A 17,837-nucleotide genomic window follows, 5' to 3' on the forward strand; every position below is an offset into this window, starting at 1 on the left:
AGACTATTAACCTTAGGACTGTGAGAGAGAGCCCCATGCTGGGTGTAGAAATTACTTAAAAATAAAACCGTTAATAAATAAATGTAAAAATACATTTCAAGCCACACAGTGTATACTCTAGCATAGTTATATAAAATCGAGTACTTCTTTTTTTAAATAATTTAATTTGCAAGCATGAGTAGCAAAGACAATGAAGATTAAAACACTTCTAAGGCCCCCTACCACTCTACACCTTATCCTACCCCCAAACCAGTGTTCCCATATAGCAGTTTATTAATTGTTTAAGTGTAAACCATTTCAAAAGCCAATGGAAGGGGCTCCTGGTTAAGCGACCAACTCTTGATTTCGGCTCAGGTCATGATCTCAGGGTCATGAAATCAAGCCCCAAGTTGAGCTCTGGGCTGAGCATGGAGCCTGCTTGAGATTCTCCCTCTCCCTCTCCCTCTGCCCCTCCCTGGCTCATGCTCACACTCACTGTCTCTCTTAAAAAAAAAAAAAAAAAAGCCAATGGGAAAAAAATGCCTTTATGGAAATTTTCTAAATGTTGCCTCCCTCTCATGAGTACACACCACATAATAGTATATAAACCATTATACTCATTCTTGCATCTTAAACAGATTACACTAATAGAGTACTTTTTAGAAAAGATTACAAATATCTCTGCTTCAATAAAAGATAATAGTAAACATAATAATCATCACAAGAAACACCTCATATGCTATAATACATAACTCCATACATCATCTTCTATACTTAGTAGCTCTAGGCTCTTCTACGTTCTGCATTTGTTTTTGCCTTCACAATTATTTTTATTTTTATTTTTTAAAGATTTTATTTATTTGTATAACAGAGAGAAAGAGAGAGCACAAGCAGGGGAAGCAGCAGGCAGAGGGAGAAGCAAAACTTTCTGCTGAGCAGGGAGCCCGATGCGCAACTCGATCCCAGGACCCTGCGATCATGACCTGAGCCGAAGGCAGACGCTTAACCAACTCAGCCACCCAGGCGCCCCAGTTATTTTTTAATTAGGGTTTTTTTAAAAAGATTTTATTTATTTGACAGAGAGAGAGAAAAAGAGAAAAAACATGAGCAGGGGGAAGGGCAGAGGGAGAGGGAGAAGCAGGCTCCCCATTTAGCAGGGACCCCGACATGAGGCTTGATCCCAGGACCCTGGGATCATGACCTGAGCTGAAGGCAGATGCTTTAACCAACTGAGCCACCCAGGTGTCCCTAGGTTTTAATATATTTCATTTATAGAAGTATCTATTGAGCACTTATATTGAGCCAGGCACTAGCTATACCCTGTGTCACAATATGGTACAAGCACGCACTCCAGGAGCTCATAGTATATTGGGACAAAAAGACAAATGACATATAAAATACCATAACAGAAGCATCCTTAATATATAAAAGTGAAATCATTATGAAAAAGCATAACGTACAATAGAAACAGAAATGAAGAAACAATTATTTCAGACACTATGTGACATGAAAGGCTACCCAATAGGTGACATTTTAGCTGTATCTTAAATAGGAGCTTCCTAGAAGGTTAAGGAGATAAGGGTTGGGGTGCAGCATGGATCAAGGCAAGGAAGAATAAAAGTAGGTATATGTCTCACTCCCCTCAGTATGCCTAGCATCCAACTACGTTACATCTTATTGTACATTATATCTGATTCCAAATAGTAAAACTTCAGAAATGATACAGACAATCCTGAAATAGTTACTTCTTTGAGTATCATTATATCAAGTAATCTGATCTTTCTAATAGTATTTAAAAATTTATCCTCCAAATTACCTCTTTTACGGAGGATTTGAAAAAGATTTTTAAAAACAGTGTTAGGTCCTTATAACTGAACTAACCTGAAAATTAAATGATAATTAGCCAAAATATACTTAGAGTTTAGGTTAAATTCAAGATGTTAAGAGATATGGTTAATAAAAGATTAAGAAAAATAAAACTTACTTCAAATAGCTATTGAGTTTCTTGTAACCTAAGTGCTGCCGCTATATTTCTACTGGTCTATAAACATAGTGGCTATCAGGAAGGAAATCTTTTCTACCTCCACCCATTCAAATTAAATTGAAATCCTTCTTGGGATCCTTCAAGGGATTAACTTACAAATCAAACCTGTTTGATTATATGGACTATATGGGGGCCAGGGGGCGGGGTGTTAGCAAAATTAACCAGCTATGTGACACTGAGGAAATCTTTTAACTTTTTTGAATCTAATTTCCTTATATTTAAGGTACGATCGATCCAATTGAACAATTTTATAGTCAGATAAACCAGACTATCCCAAACTGCTGTAATGACTATGCAAATAAGAGGAAAACAGGGGGGCCTGGGTGGCTCAGTCAGTTAAGCGTCCGATTATTTTTTTTTTAAGATTTTATTTATTTAGGGCGCCTGGGTGGCTCAGTCGTTAAGCGTCTGCCTTCGGCTCAGGTCATCATCCCAGGGTCCTGGGATCGAGCCCCACATCAGGCTCCCTGCCTGGCAGGAAGCCTGTTTCTCTCTCTCCCACTCCCCCTGCTTGTGTTACTGCTCTCGCTATCTCTGTCTCTGTCAAATAAATAAATAAAATCTTTAAATTAAAAAAAAAAAAGATTTTATTTATTTATTTGTCAGAGAGCACAGGCAGAGGGAGCAGCAGACAGAGGGAGAAGCAGGCTCCCTGCTGAGCAAGGAGCCCGATGCGGGACTAAATTCCAAGACCCTGGGGATCACAACCTGAGCTGAAGGCAGTCGCTTAACAGACTGAGCAATCCAGGCGTCCCTAAGCATCCAATTTTTGATCTCAGCTCAGGTCTCTATCTCAAGGTCGTGAGTTCAAGCCCATGTTGAACGGAAAAAAAAAAAGGAAAACAAGGGAAGGAAAGGTAAAGTGGTAAAAAGGAGATGAAAGAGTAGTTCAGGAAGTAAAACAATGCAAGGAAAATCAAGACTGATCAGGGGTTGAGGGCTGAGCAGCAACAGAAAAGAGACCTTATAAAATGAGAAGGGGAGAAAAGAAAGAAAATGGGAGAGAAAAGGCAGAGGAGACATGCAGGTAAGGAATACCTGATAGAGAACAGTAAGAGGCAAATGGAAAAGAACAGGGGTGAAAAAAGGATAATAGATAAGTGAATGAATGAAGAGGTAGAACAGTTAAGTAGAGTAAGTGAATGAATGAAGAGGTAGAAGAGTTAAGAATCAAGGAATGACAGGCTGAAAACATGGAAGATTTATGGATAAGACCAAACATAACAAAAGACAAATGTAATCTTAAAGGATAACTGAACTACGTATGATCAAGATGGATAAGACATGACACATAGGTGAAAATGACCTATCTCCAGATAACGCTAGGCAAACCAAAGGGATTTAATAAATTTAGATGAAAAGAATAATATGTATGGACAAGACTTTAAAAACACAGACAGAAAGAGGGCACACATTTTAAAACTTCTGTGAGTTTTCTACGGTCATTTTATAATTCACTGATATATCTCTGAAAATATCTGTGACTATTATTATGAAAGAAGAAATAAAACTGAAATTTTAGAAAGTGCCAATCACTAAAGTAGAATTAAATAAAGAAGCGTAAGAGGAAGTTATTATATGAAATTATCTCATGGCAAAACAAAAAAAACCTATAAAAATCATAATTTTCAAGTTGATTTAATCTTAGAATCTGATAATGAATATGAGAATATAGAAATGAAGTACACACTTTTAAAAGTATGTTTTATAATTCAAACATTATAAATAAAGAAGTCTATTTTCACTAAATCAAACATGAAACATAAAAGGAAGCCACGTAACTACCAGAAAGACTTCTAACCACATTCAAATTTCTTTCAAGTCTCTAAAATGCCTTTTTCCAACTAAACCAGAAGAGGGAGCACCTTCTTCCCTTTCCAGACAGAGAAAAGGGAAGGATTCATGTGAGGAACTATAAATACAAATATCTAAACTATTAAACTGTGGTTTGAATAGCTTAATAATAGAGGCCAATGTGTTTCAGAACAAGAACATTATTCATCTTTCTCTGAGTTATTTAAGCAGTTTCTAACAATCACCATATCAAATCAAACAAAATGAATTCATATTCTTCAAATATATCAGAAAGACCTTATCAAGGTCTAAGGTCATATTCTTTCGATTTTCAACACTAAAATGGAACCTCTGAGGTAGTTCAGAGATACTGAGAAGATAAAAATATATACACTGGAGTCCTTTTAAAGGTTAAGTTTTAAATGAATTCCAATTAGATAACAAGATACATTAACTTTAAATATTTGTGGATTTAAGTATCTATTACCTCTAAGATAAAAGCATCTCAACTAACAAGGATGGGAAGGCTTGTTTCAAAAACATCTCTTAATATATAAAAGGCACATTATTTGCAGTTAAAATAAGCTGAGCACCTAGTATTCAGAAAAACTGAGAGGCGTGCCTAGGTGGATCAGTCAGTTGAGCACCCAACTCTTGATTTTGGTTCAAGACATGATCTCAGGGTCGGGAGAGCAAGCCCCTCAACATCAGGCTCCATGTTCATTGGGAAGTCCGCTTGAGATTCTCTTTCTTCCTCTCCCTCTTCCCCTCCCTCCCGCTTGCTCTCTCTCAAATAAATAAATCTTTAAAAAAAAGGAAAACCTGAGAGCAGCAACATGCTGTGGGACTTCTCAATAAACATGGAAATGTAGAAAATTAAACAATACACAGATAAGAACAGAGTACTTTAAAAGGAAACAAACAAAGAAGATAATTTAGAATTCTGCTATACTTTGAGCAACTTGAACAAGTTTTCTTGGTGGGAGGCGGTGGTGGGCGGGCAGGTGGAACTGTATATCCAGTGAGGCACAGCGTGGAGCAGAAAAGCTGAGTAGACCCTTTCCTCTGATAAGCAGTTTGCCCCTTCTGGAGGATTTTTTTACAACCAGAACAGGAAACTCGGACAGCTGTGGCTGGAACTGAAGGAAGCATTTTATTCATGCCAGATGACACCAGTGAAGGCTGAAAGCCAGTAGTCAACTGCGGAGCTTAAAAAAAAAAAAAAAAAAGGTAAAAGAAAAAATGTTTTACTATTTGTCTGATTTTAAGGATATATATCCTTCTTTCTCTTCTAGAACCAGTGTTGAAACCCAAAACTAATTATGCAATATATAATTAAAGCCATTCTAAATGGGCAGAGAACTGCCTAGTTTACTAACACAAGTAGATACTTCCTCTCATCCTACTGGTCAGAATAAACAAACATGATGCATTTACTCAGTTCTGTTTCTTACCAAGAGGACTGCCACTGACTGAAAAGACAGCACTAATTTTCAATTCCCCTTCTTGAGTTTTTTGCTGTTGGCCATGACTATACTCCTTTAAAAAAGAAAATAAATAAATAAATACTTATAGAAAAGAATTAATACAATGTGTCTAAAGAAATCCAGACATTCAATACATTTTACTTTGGCTACACAAGGCAGAGAAAATGTTCATACTACATTACCATTAATAAGAAATAAAGCAAGCAAACGGTAATTGCAATAAGGGTATAATAGGTTTGCATATGCTGAAAAATTAAGAGGTAAAAAATGAAAGTAGCTACCCAATTAGCCTGTAGCACTACCAGATATTTAAATTCTTTTTGAAAATTCTTACTATTACAGTATGTTAAGTTGCTGTTTATTATAAAAGTAATACACACTATACAAAGTTTAGACAGGTAGAAATAAGGAAAAAATTCTACTCATGTTTCCATCACACCAAAACCACCACTGTTATTCTTTTGGTATATTTCTTTCCAGTCTTTTCCCCTCCTGTATTCAGAGGCTTTATTCTTCTACATAGTTGTAATTAAACTGAATATATCATTCTAATAAAAATGATTTCTTGATCACTGAGTCAACTGAACATTTGCCTATTATTACATTGGTGTTTTATAAACTGGATTCAAAGAATCCCTGAGGTCTACAGATATATTCTAGGGAGTCTGAGAATTCTAAGAGAATATTTTTGAAAACCGTGTATTTATTTCAATGACTTTTTTGGCGAATATAAACATATTTTTCATCATGAATAACCACATATAACTGAGTTATACTACAAGTTTTCAGTGCTGTTATTTGTTTTTACAATTATATTATTTCACTGTGAAATCTGTAAGTGGCAGATTTAACTTTTATTTTCATTCATTGTTTATTACATTGAAACTTGCAAAACCCCAGCAGACCTCTTATTCTTGGAATTCTCAGACAACTCCAACATAACCCCTTTTTTTTTTGTGGTAAGAGATATCTGGTCCATTACTCACGTTTGAGAAATATTGATAGATATATTATTTAATAGACATATCAGATTACACAGGGATGAGACTGGGATGAGGTGAGTGAGGCACTTGCCTCAAGCACAAAATTAAGGTACCAAAAATCTCAGTAATCAAGACAATATTTTAATGCAATATTTTTTTAAATGTACAATCCATGATGAACAAAACAAGAAAACTTATATAAAACGACAGGATCGGTATTACTGATTTTTCCTTTGGCCTCAGTCTCCAATTTAATGGTCCTGCATGACACTGAGAATATATAACCATAACCCAATGTCAGTCCACTTGTTTCCCAACATTTGGTATAATCAGAAATACCATGATGAACATCTCTGTGAATACTCATACTCTCATACTTAGCACTATGTTCTAAAGGAAGAATTCTTGAAGTGATACTACTAGGTAAAAAGGTATACAGTCAATGTTCCTGATACACAATGACAGTTTTTTTTTTAACTTCTAATTAGATTTATTCTAGCAATTTGTGTAAAAAGCCATTTAAAAGTCTTTCCCCAGTTGTCTCAATCTGCAATTCTTTTTGTAATATCCACTTATAATGTACCAATATTAACTTTTGTAGCACGTTATCAACATTTTTTCAATATTTACTTCTACAATTTTTTATGTACTGAAGTTTCCATTTCTATGCCAAAAATCTAGTTTTTACCTTTGTGATTTCTTTGATTTCTCATAAAGTTGTACTTCCACAATAAAATGCTAAGAAAGTGGTTTCATTGTTTTTAATATAGTCCTTTAATCCAGAGGTCAGCAAACTTTATCTGAAAAGGGCCAGATACTAAATATTTTCAATTGTGGAGGCCATACTACCACAAACTACTCAACTCTGCCCTGGTAGACCAAAAGCATCCATAGATAATATATAAATGAATGAATGTGGCAATGATCCAATAAAACTTTATTTACAAGAACAGTGTACAAAAAAACAAAAACAAAACAGAAACACAGAAAGCAGGCTGGATTTGGCGTGCTGCTGATAATTTGCCAACCCCTAATTTAATCCACCTGGGATTTATTTACTTTGAGGTTTAAAGGGCATTTTTTCCCTTTCTCTGAATAATTACTGAATTCCTTCCATTCACTGTTAACATACCAAATTGTTTAAAAAATGTCTCTGTGGCAATCTATTCTGTATCATTATCAGCCTATTTTTTTTTTTTAAGTAAACTCTACCTCCAACATGGGGCTCAAACTCACAACCCCGAGATCAAGAGTCGCACACACTACCAACTGAACCAGCCAGGCGCCCCATTATCAGCCTCATTGTAGGATATCACACTATCCTAATAAACCTAATTGTGACAGGTTTAACCATTTAATAGTCCGCCACTATCAAACTATTTTTTAGAACACATGTGTAATGTTTGTGTGTGTACATGCCTATTCTTCAAAACATCAGAACCTACTGATATTTTCATCAGAATTGTATCGAAACTCGATCTTAATTTAGGAATCACTGACACCTTACATTTAAAAAGTCTCTCCATTCTATCAAATTGTCTTTTATCTGACATAAGTACTTTTTAAAGTTGCTTTGCCAAAAGTAATACTATATATTTTCATATTATCTGAGAAACAATGATTTACAGAAATATTGCTCTTTTATATAACTAAAATTCAATTAACTACTTCACTGAACTTTCATGAATTCTCTTAATTCTCTAATAAAGATCCTTACTAGCAAATGATGATAATTTTGTCTCCCCTTTTCCACTATTTCTTCTAATTTCTTTAACATGTACTAGGTCGAAAATCCAAGAGTTAAATAATGCTGACGCCAGTAATTTGTGTTTAGTAATCATTAACAGGATTCCATCATTTTACTCTTAAATTTAATGATTGATATTAATCTGAAGCAGATATTTCCTTACCATGATTAAGAGTATCTATTATAAGAAATGCATAGTAAATTACATGAGATGTCTTTTTGCATCTACATATCTATTCATACAGTCTTATCTGACCAGTTGAAGTTATGTATTAAAAGATTTCCTATTATTGACTCATCCTGACATTCCTACGTTATATATTAAAGCAAACTTCAAGTAAAAAAAATTTTTTTTCATCTCAGAAAACTCCCCCCAAAATCAATACTCATTGGCATACTTTAAGGGTCTCCAGTCAGCTCCTTTTCTCACTGTTTATGACAATTATTCCAAACTTCTGATTTTTCCTTAAGCCTTAAGTACCTATTACTTCTGTAACATAGTAAAATAAGTATGTATCTTAAGTACTCTACTTATACACCCCAGAATGCCTTCAAGGCAGAATCATGTTTCTGCCAGTAACCCCCTAATAATGACTAACTTTACAAACATTTAATTATAAACAATGACTAATAACTTGAGAAGTGAAACTCTGATGACTCAAAGACTTTCTGAAGCAGAAAAGCAGGTGTCAAAACAAAACAAAACAAAACAAAACAAAAATCCTTTATCAATAGCTTTACCTTCCCTTTACCATAAAGGAAGACCCGTATCACTACCCCAAGACAGTATTATAGAAACGAAGAACCCAGACCTTTGGCTAAGTTAATCTAACATACCTAAAGAAAGCCCCAACATTTAATTATCGCACTCCACTTTCTAAAACTATATGACTCATTATTGTGACAACTACTTTCCCATCCTAATTCATTTACTTTAACGAGACTAAAATTGGCTCTTTTGTTATGAACAAAAAGGAGAAAAAAAACCATGGCTTTAATGTAGTATTCACTGAATTTCAAACTTTTAGAACCTATAGAAAAGGGGAAAAGGAAAAGTGAGGTCCCTGGCTCTTTAAAGTTTCTATTTTAAAATCTTCTCTAGGCATTTTAAAAAAGGAAACAACTTTTATTTATATAAAGATTGTCACTGATAATAAAAAGACCTTGATTATGGCCCCATAGGGGCTCCTTCCTGGCCACATGGCCTTGGGTAACTAACTTAACCTTTATGAACCTCAGTTCCCTCATCTACAAATGGAGTTAATATCACCTACTATGGCCATCTTATGTAAGAAAGACAAAACATAGTACACATAAAAGCATCTATACCTGTAAAAATATTACAGAAAATATAGTAACATGCAATGGGGATCTGAATAAAGAAATGAAACTGGAAGGCCAAATGATATAAGGCCAATAACAGAGGCAGGAGGATGGCAACTGGTGAACCCAGAAAATCATAACTGAAGAAATAATCAAGAACAAATGGGTAGAAGTCTTTAAACATATATGCACAAATTTCAACACTTAGGTGCTTTTGAAAGTAAAGAAAGTATGGAAAGTAACGAAATTGACACCAAAATGAATTGTGTAAAAAGGAGAATTAGGAAGTGAGCAGAAAGCAAAACTACAAGTTAAGCAAAGAGAAAATCCAAAAGAGGTTTGACAAAGGGGCAATGAGCTAAAACTATGATCTTATTAAATCATGAGAAAAGTTAAGACTACTGGAGATTGATAGTCAAGAGTAAAGCCTGACCACAACTGTTAAACCTATCAGTATTTTATGAAAGTTATGTTAACAGTACTGTTTTAGAGACTATTAAAATAATACACTGGAACTCCCTTTTCCAGTCTATGGGAAATGAGTAAGAGTGATAAAGCATTAGGCAGTATTGAACAGCAAAAATACAGGTTTCCAATGGTCATGGTAGAGAAATACCTTAAAAGAACAGGACAATGAAGAAGGGAGAGGAAGAGGGGAGGGAAATGGAAGGGGAAAGGAAAATGAAGGAAAGAGGTAAAAGAAAAGAAAGACCAGGTATCTATAGTTTAACAGAAGGTCCCTGGAGGGATTTCTAGAAGAATTATAAAAGATCTGATCCTACAGAATTGATGTGGTAATAAGAGAAAGGATTTCTTAGAGAAAACCTAGGTTTATCCACTCACATGCTGGGACTGCCTCAGTTGTAGTGTCAGGGTAAAGAATGCCTCTGGACCTTATGCCCAGGACCTATACACATTCCTGCTTGGTTCCGAAGAGTCCAATCAATCAGGTGCCTTTGAGAAGTTCTTTCCTGTAATCATGATGAAACCTCATATTCGGCATTTTGTAACACATTAGTACACTCTGAATAGTGTATAAAAAGTAGGTGTTTCTAACAATTCCATCCTATTGGTATTCCCCAACCACTGGAACCACTGAATGTTTTTTTAAAAAAAGTAATACAAATAATCCTTCCTGATGCCCTCTTCCCTGAAGGTATTTATTTTGTCTTTGCTATAACTGCCTTTCCATCCTAAAGAAAGTGCCACTGGTTCACATACAGAGAAAGAGTGATGCCTTTGGATCCCTGCCAGTATTATGATTTCTTATGAATTTCCCATGTCCACATTAGGGCATGTAGAGACAGGAAATCTTCCCTGTATACAGATATGTTTGTGGTCTTCTGAAGCATACAGTGCCACATGAACTTTTCCTAAGTTATCAGTACATTTAGCATGCTTTCAATCTACCTTGTATTTAACTATTTTCATATTCCTACTTTGCCATCTTCTGTGTTGCCACCACACCCATAACCATCCAGCTCCTAAAGCTTTATCATCACTACCACCCTATACAGCTACCTTCCACTGAGCACCAAGAAATTCCTGCTTAACTGAGTATCAATCTGATTCATACAAAGTATCTATTCTTCCATCTCCTTACTATAAAACAGTGGTTCTGAACAGCAGTTTTGCCCACTCCCCCCCATAGGACATATGGCAATGTCTGGAGACACTGGGGGGTGGAAGTCCTATTGGCATCAAGTAGGTAGAGGCCAAGGACGCTGCTAAACATACTACAATGCCCAGAACAGCCCCTCGCAACAAAGAATTATCTGGCCCCAAATGTCAATAGTGCCAAGGTTGAGAAACTGTGCTCACAGACATCTGAATGAAAGAACCTCTTCTACAGAAGTCTCACATTCTCAGCCCTCCAAAACAATAGAAACATGTGGAAAGATAACCTTTCTCCAGATCAAATATAATTTCAGAGAAATAACTAATTCATGCTATCTTTACTTCTCAGCATCTGAATTCATGCCATCTGTGTAAAACATAGGCACCCTCAAATAATTGCTGACTTTGTGCACTCATCCCTCAGTCCCCTTCGCATACTCCAAAATGATTACTGCACCTGAAAGAACTTTTTTCTTCCATTTCAACTACTGTAATATCATTAACTACATGGATATTTTCACTGATTTCAGGACTTCAGTTATGGGATCTCTGGAACTTTTACCTCCAGAGCAATCTTGAAATAGAACTTGATACCCTGATTAATTACAGATCCAAAATTTGGAATCCCATTTCACCTATCAAAGCCGCCTCTACCTTCGACCCACTGGTCAAATTAACTGGTTCTTCAATCAATTAACTCTTTCAAAGATAACCTGTCCATTAATTCCTCCCCCCCCAAAATCCTTAAATCCATACAGAGTGTGTACTTCATTAGCAATAACTGCAAAGGCTTATTACTACCTTACATAAACTCAATCACAACATAAACTCATGAACAACTATAAACCTACAACCATGTCTGCTGTATCAATCTCAAATCCTTAAAGACTCACTTTCCCTAGTCTTGCACTGAAATTGTAAAAATCACAGAACAGTGGTATTAAAGAACAAAGTGGATTAAAGGCCTAAATCACTACTCAGGAAAAGTTTCATATAATTCTTGATTCCTTAGCATTACTCTCACAAGATAATTCAAATTACCTCAATCTTCATTAAGAGTCTACTCTCACACTGTCAACAAACTACTTTACTTCTTAATCAAGAACTTCCTCTCTCAAATGAGTAATTCATGTGTGGAACAAAAAAGAAGGGGGAAAGTAAAGGTGAAATGTTTACTTGAGCATTGTCAGGTTCATCTTTAATTTTGTCTAGTAGTCCCTGCTGTGGTGCCATTGCTTTGTCATACTCATCATCCAAAGGTTCTTCTTTAATTCTAATATTTGATGCAAAGGAATTCCCCAGTTCCGAACCAATGGATTCTTTATTGGCAAATGGATAGCTGGAATCCTAAAACACAATATAAAGGATTAATAAATATTCAGATTTAAAAATTATTCCTCTTCAGGTTCAACACCCAAAGATAAGCTCATTGGAAATGAAGAACTCTATGGCTATTCATTAGAGTCCCTACGCCTAAAAGTAAAAGTGATCTATGTCTAAATATCAAATACAATAAAGAAACTAAGAGCTGAGGCTTCTCAGAACACCTTCAAAGATGTCCTTACCAAATAATAAAGCAAATTTTTTTAAAAAATCAGTGCTCTACCTAACACATATAGTTACAGTTTAGAAAATGACATAAAGAAAACTTTGACACTTGCCACAGTTACAGCAATCTACATACACACTGAAAACTTACCCTAAAGTTTGTTTCTGGGGTTTGTGGTAAATGGGTATGTAATGTTTCTTCAACTTGATTAGCTATTGAAAGAAAAAAAAAACAAAACAAACACATGTATATGAATAACAAATCTTATAAAGAGTGACCTAAAAAGCTATCATTTGATAATCACCTCTCTTGTCCAATAAAGATGCTTATTAGAGTGAAATGGGTCCCAAAAAAATACCCAAAAGATAGTTTCACTCAAATAAAAGTCTGGCCCCACCTTACTTTTAGCCTCACCTTACACTTTCCTTGCTCAAACCTAAATAAAGTGGTTACTTTAGTCACTATGCTCTGAAAACTACTTGTGTTTTTTCTTCCCCATTTCTGCTTATACCATTCCAAGGCCCCTTTATCTACCTTAATCCCTATATGGTCTTCCAGATTCTGCTCAGTTCAAAATCCACCTCTCCTCCATAAACCTTCTCTGGCCACTGAGTTAAAAATCAGCTTTTTTCTAAGAATACCAAAAACACTGTTTCAATTCTTTGAAAGAAATCTTCTTGTATGGCCCTATGACAAATTCTACCATTGTCTTTAATTATAAATTAAATCTTATGCTATTCAACTGGTCACTCACACTTCTACTACTTGATTTACCCCTTCTACTACTAGATATTATGTTCCTTGAGGATAAATACCCTCATAATTTATCCCACGTAGGGATATCAAAAATATATATTGAATAATATGTATTGAAAAATATAGTATACCTTGTATAGCCTGGTACATAATAGATATGTAAACTAACTGTTCTTTTTAATAATACTGATTTGTTCTTTCTACCATATTTTCCCAGCATTGTCAGAAAAAATATAAGGTTTGCTATATTATACCTTGCTTTCCTTCACATCTATTAAACATTTATTAAAATATTACTATTTTCACTGCACCAGGTTAGGCCCCAAGAATACAAAGATGAATAAGATACAATCTGGTCCTCAATAAACTCCTACGCTGGTAAGTAAGGCAAAACAAATACAGAAGTATAATACTGTAAGAACTACAAACAATGAAGTATAAACAAAATGCTATGGAAATATAGATAAACAATTCATTCTTCATGTAGAGACGTTAGGGATGACTACAGAGTAGAAGAGGTTTATGAGTTAGGCACTGTTGGCTAGAAGAACTTTCACAAGCATATATACAAAGAAAGAAAAGGACATACAGAGAAATGGAATCGCAGGGGGAAAAGAAGGCAAAGAAATAAGAAAATATGTGACATACTCAAGAATGGAACTGGAGCTACAGTATGGGGTACACTGGGCAAAGAGGCTCAAGAGGGGGCCTCAAGAAATTTCTAAAACATAAAATAGAAATGTTATCAAATAGAAAAACCCTCCCTAAGTTGGACTAATTTGTGGGACAGCAGTTTGAATTAGTGCTTACAGCACAAAGAAGTTAAATCCAACTTCAGGTTCCAATGTTCAACCAAAGAAAATGAACAGGTGACTTGAGTATCTTGCCTTCTCATCAAAATATTGCAACCAGGGGAGGGAGAAATGAGGTTTAGAGCTATTTTTCAATCATTTTTACCATTACCAAAAGTTACTGGGAGAAATTCAGTCACTCTGCAAAGAACAAGGATAAAAGAAAAATGACAAGCTTACAATGAATTTAACTGTTCGTATTTCGCTTAGTATCACAAGTAATAAAAGCTATGGTATTATCAGTACGTTGTTATTTACTGTGTTTTATGGCTCTATTCCAACAGTTATTACCTGCTTTATCAAAAAAACTGCTTTTCAACCTTGAATCCAACTCTTTATGGGGTTTATCCAACCGTTTTTCACGTTCATGATAAGTTAGGTCTCTATTTTTCTCCTTTCCAGAAAATGTCTCTTTGCTGTTTTCTCTTACTAGACTAAAATCTTTCCGTATTGACTTAAAGACAGAAACCTGATCAAACTGTTTAGGAAAGTCTTTTTTTAATTTATTTTGAATCTGTATTTCATTTTCATTGTCTGATTCATGCTGTGTGACTCTTCTCTCTACTTCCAAGCTATCATCAGTATGAATTGAAGAAACAAGATTGTCCTTTGAACTAAAATCCTGTTCATCCTCATTGTCACTACCAACGACTGGAATTCCTGCAAGATCCCCAGAGTTCAAAAAATAATCATCTTCATCCAGCAATGAATTTTCAGATCCTGTTTGATTCGGCATTCCATAAGACATGCTGTCAAGGGTAGGAGTTAAGTTGTGGTCTATATCTTCAGACATTTCTGTATCCATGATACCACCACCTTAAAAAGTAAAATACTGTTTAGACAAACGATAGTGCTAAAGATGACCACATTTATAAGGTCTGTCTGGTACTTAACCAAATATATAATTTTTCTTTTCAAACCAAATATAGAAAATAATAGCACACTATTCAATTAGTACTTTGATACAGGTGTGACAGATATGACTATCCAATGTGACAGATAAGGAAACAGGGACCTAAAACTTGATAAGCTATATTAGGTTAGAAAGGAGGCAATGTGATACAGGAAAAAAGTACCAACTTCAGAATCAGACATATCTATGTTGGAATCATAGTGTGATCACTAAAAATCTATGTGATCCTGAGAAGTAAGCTCTCAGGTTTATCTATCAAACAGTATAATACTCACCTTAGAGATTAATTTGTGGTGAGGATTAATGATAGTATGTATAAAAGGCCTTTTAACACAGTGACTGACACACAGAAGGGAATATAAGTGATAATATTAATTATTATAGTGATTATTCTGGGGAAGTGAGATTAGAACCCAAGTCTCTTGTCTTAAGTCTCACTGTCTCTGGTCTAACTCTAATAAAGACAGCAGTTAATGTTTACAATGGTAAATATTTAAACATAGAGAATAAAATTTATCCAAGCCAGAATAAATTTAAAAACTATTTACTGTTTGAAACTACATGTTCACATCTCTCTCATTCCAAAATAAAACAAAAAAACCTCCCGGCCCTTATTTGTTTCCCCAACCCTCATTGACCTCTCCTTCACAGTCAAACCTCTAGAGAAAAAGCCTACAATGGTTTGTTTCTACTTCATCTCCCAGTCATTAATCCTTTGAACTTAATGCAACCTGGGTCCCAACTTCGCATTGGAACTGCTCTCATTAAGATTTTCAGTGATTTCCTAATGGTCAAATCCAACTGATTTTTTTCAATCCTTAGGTGGCGTATCCCTCCTGGAATAAAGGCTTTTAGTTTCTATGACACTATACTTCTTCCTATCTTTCTAACTAGTCTATTAATTTATTTCATATTACCTCTTCCTCTGTTGATGCTCTCAATATGCCAGTTCTCTTCCCATTTTACACATTCGGGACTGTTTAACTCACCACTATAGCTTTCACCTTTGCTGTGAACCTCCTAAGCACTTTAGCTTAGACCTTTCTTCCTAGATTCAGATCTCCACATTCACCTAGCTCCTCTAAGTCCCTAGGGATCTCCAACTTAGTACTTCTAAAACCAAGCCCATCATGTTCCATTCCAAGCATACTCTTCTTGTATTTCCATCACTTGATCAACATCATCACCAAGCCAGCAGTTTGCTCATGAAAGAGAATCAGTCCAATTCTCCTTCCCTCTGGACAAATTCTGTCAACTGTACTACTTAATATGTCTCTAATCTTCTCCACATGGCACCACTCCAACACTCCACATCTCTTACTGCAGACATCTACATGAACATCTAGGAAGCAACCATATTCTTGCAAGCCCTATCCCTAAACTACATTAACTGATCCATGAGCAAGCAAACTGGACCTAATAAAAACAGAACGAAGCAAAGACAAAATATTCATGGTACCAACAGCCTTGTTTTTATTTGTTCCCGAAGCCCAAATAAACCCTTCATGAGGCTGGTTCTTCAAATCATTCCTTGGATTCCATGATCCAGGATAAATTCTTTTTGTTTAAGTTGGTTTGAGTTGGATTACTTACAGTCAAATCCGAACTGATACAAAGTCCAAATAAAAACAGTCCTCAAGTTACCCTCCTCCATAAAGACACCGAATTATCTTTCTAAACCATAAATCATTCCATATTATACCTTCCCCTTGAAATCCTTCAACAGTTTCCCACTGCCTAAAGTACTCATTCATTCATCACATATTTATGAGGAAACAACTCTGTGGTAAGAACTGCACTAAGTTCTAGGGATGAAATGATTATAAGATAGCTATGGTTCCCCCTCCTCAGAACTAGAAAAACAGACAAACGGAGGAAATAATAAAATTAGAAAATCATAATTTTACTTAATTAAATAATAATCAAACAACAGATGCTAAAATCCTCGGAATGTCTACAACTTACTTCCACATATATACTACAGAGAGCAGCAGGGAGGGATGAAAGAGCATGCACAACATTATAGATATTAAATGTACTATTTCAATTATTCTATTTACTTGAAAATTCTCATAGTAAGAAAGAATTAGGGAAAAATATGAATACAGAAGTAGGGTATTAAAACACACACATAATATGGTGTGATAAATCCACCAGACTGTAAGCAACTGAAGGCCAGGGGTATTAGAGCCTTCTCAAGATTTTATCCTTAGTACCAGACCACATAGCACATGCTCAGTAACTGTTAATGATGAAAGAATATGCATTTCATGTGGTCAGCAGCTTAATCTAAATTCTATTAGTGCATGAGAAGTCAACAGTAAAAAGTAATATTGCAAGGAACTTCCAAAATCACTACATTTAACTTCAGGATATGGTATTGGGAGAAAAGGGTACCATTTGGAAAAAGGGGATCCTTAACTCCCGTCAAAATAATTTCCAGATGTATTTAAGGTGGTGCCTGGGTAGCTCAGGTCATGATCCCAGGGGGTCCTGGGATCAAGTCCCATGTCAGGCTCCCTGCACAGCAGGGAGTCTGCTTCTCCCATACCTTCCACTCCCCGCTTCTCCCGTATCTTCCACTCCCCCCACTGTGCTCTCTCGCGAGTGCGCTCACTCTCACTCTAATAAATAAAATCTTAAAAAAAAAAATAATACTAATATAAAAAAATGGAAAAATTATTTTAAGTCTTAAACTGAGGAAAATCCTTTCTAAAAATGACATAGAATCTAGAATAAAAGACTAATTTATTGAGTAAAACAATAACAGATCAAATGTGACGAAAAAATTCCT

General features: G+C 35.3%; 1 protein-coding gene across 12 annotated transcripts in view; it reads right to left on the minus strand.

Moving 5' to 3' along the window:
* The window catches only part of ZMYM4 (zinc finger MYM-type containing 4), a 142,956-nt gene that overhangs the window by 49,580 nt on the left and 75,539 nt on the right, over nt 1-17,837 (minus strand). For 9 of the 12 annotated variants that reach the window (XR_010411022.1, XM_064589485.1, XM_045898111.3 and 6 more), the window contains 5 exons: nt 14,422-14,946; nt 12,674-12,735; nt 12,151-12,321; nt 5,272-5,356; nt 4,770-5,025 (listed from right to left, as the gene is read on the minus strand). Coding sequence is in view for 11 of the 12 variants with exons in the window: in XM_064589485.1 (XP_064445555.1) it covers nt 4,770-5,025; nt 5,272-5,356; nt 12,151-12,321; nt 12,674-12,735; nt 14,422-14,946 (1,099 nt within the window). In the remaining variant the exon portion in view is untranslated. Of the gene's footprint in view, nt 1-4,769; nt 5,026-5,271; nt 5,357-12,150; nt 12,322-12,673; nt 12,736-14,089; nt 14,368-14,421; nt 14,947-17,837 lie in introns of those variants that run through there. The other 3 variants (XM_054512990.2, XM_064589486.1, XM_045898116.3) reach the window with 2 other exon arrangements.

Source organism: Mirounga angustirostris, unplaced genomic scaffold (assembly GCF_029215605.1).
Source record: "Mirounga angustirostris isolate CCGP_5_RB_7025 unplaced genomic scaffold, mMirAng1.0.hap1 SCAF_4, whole genome shotgun sequence".
NCBI lineage: Eukaryota > Metazoa > Chordata > Mammalia > Carnivora > Phocidae > Mirounga > Mirounga angustirostris.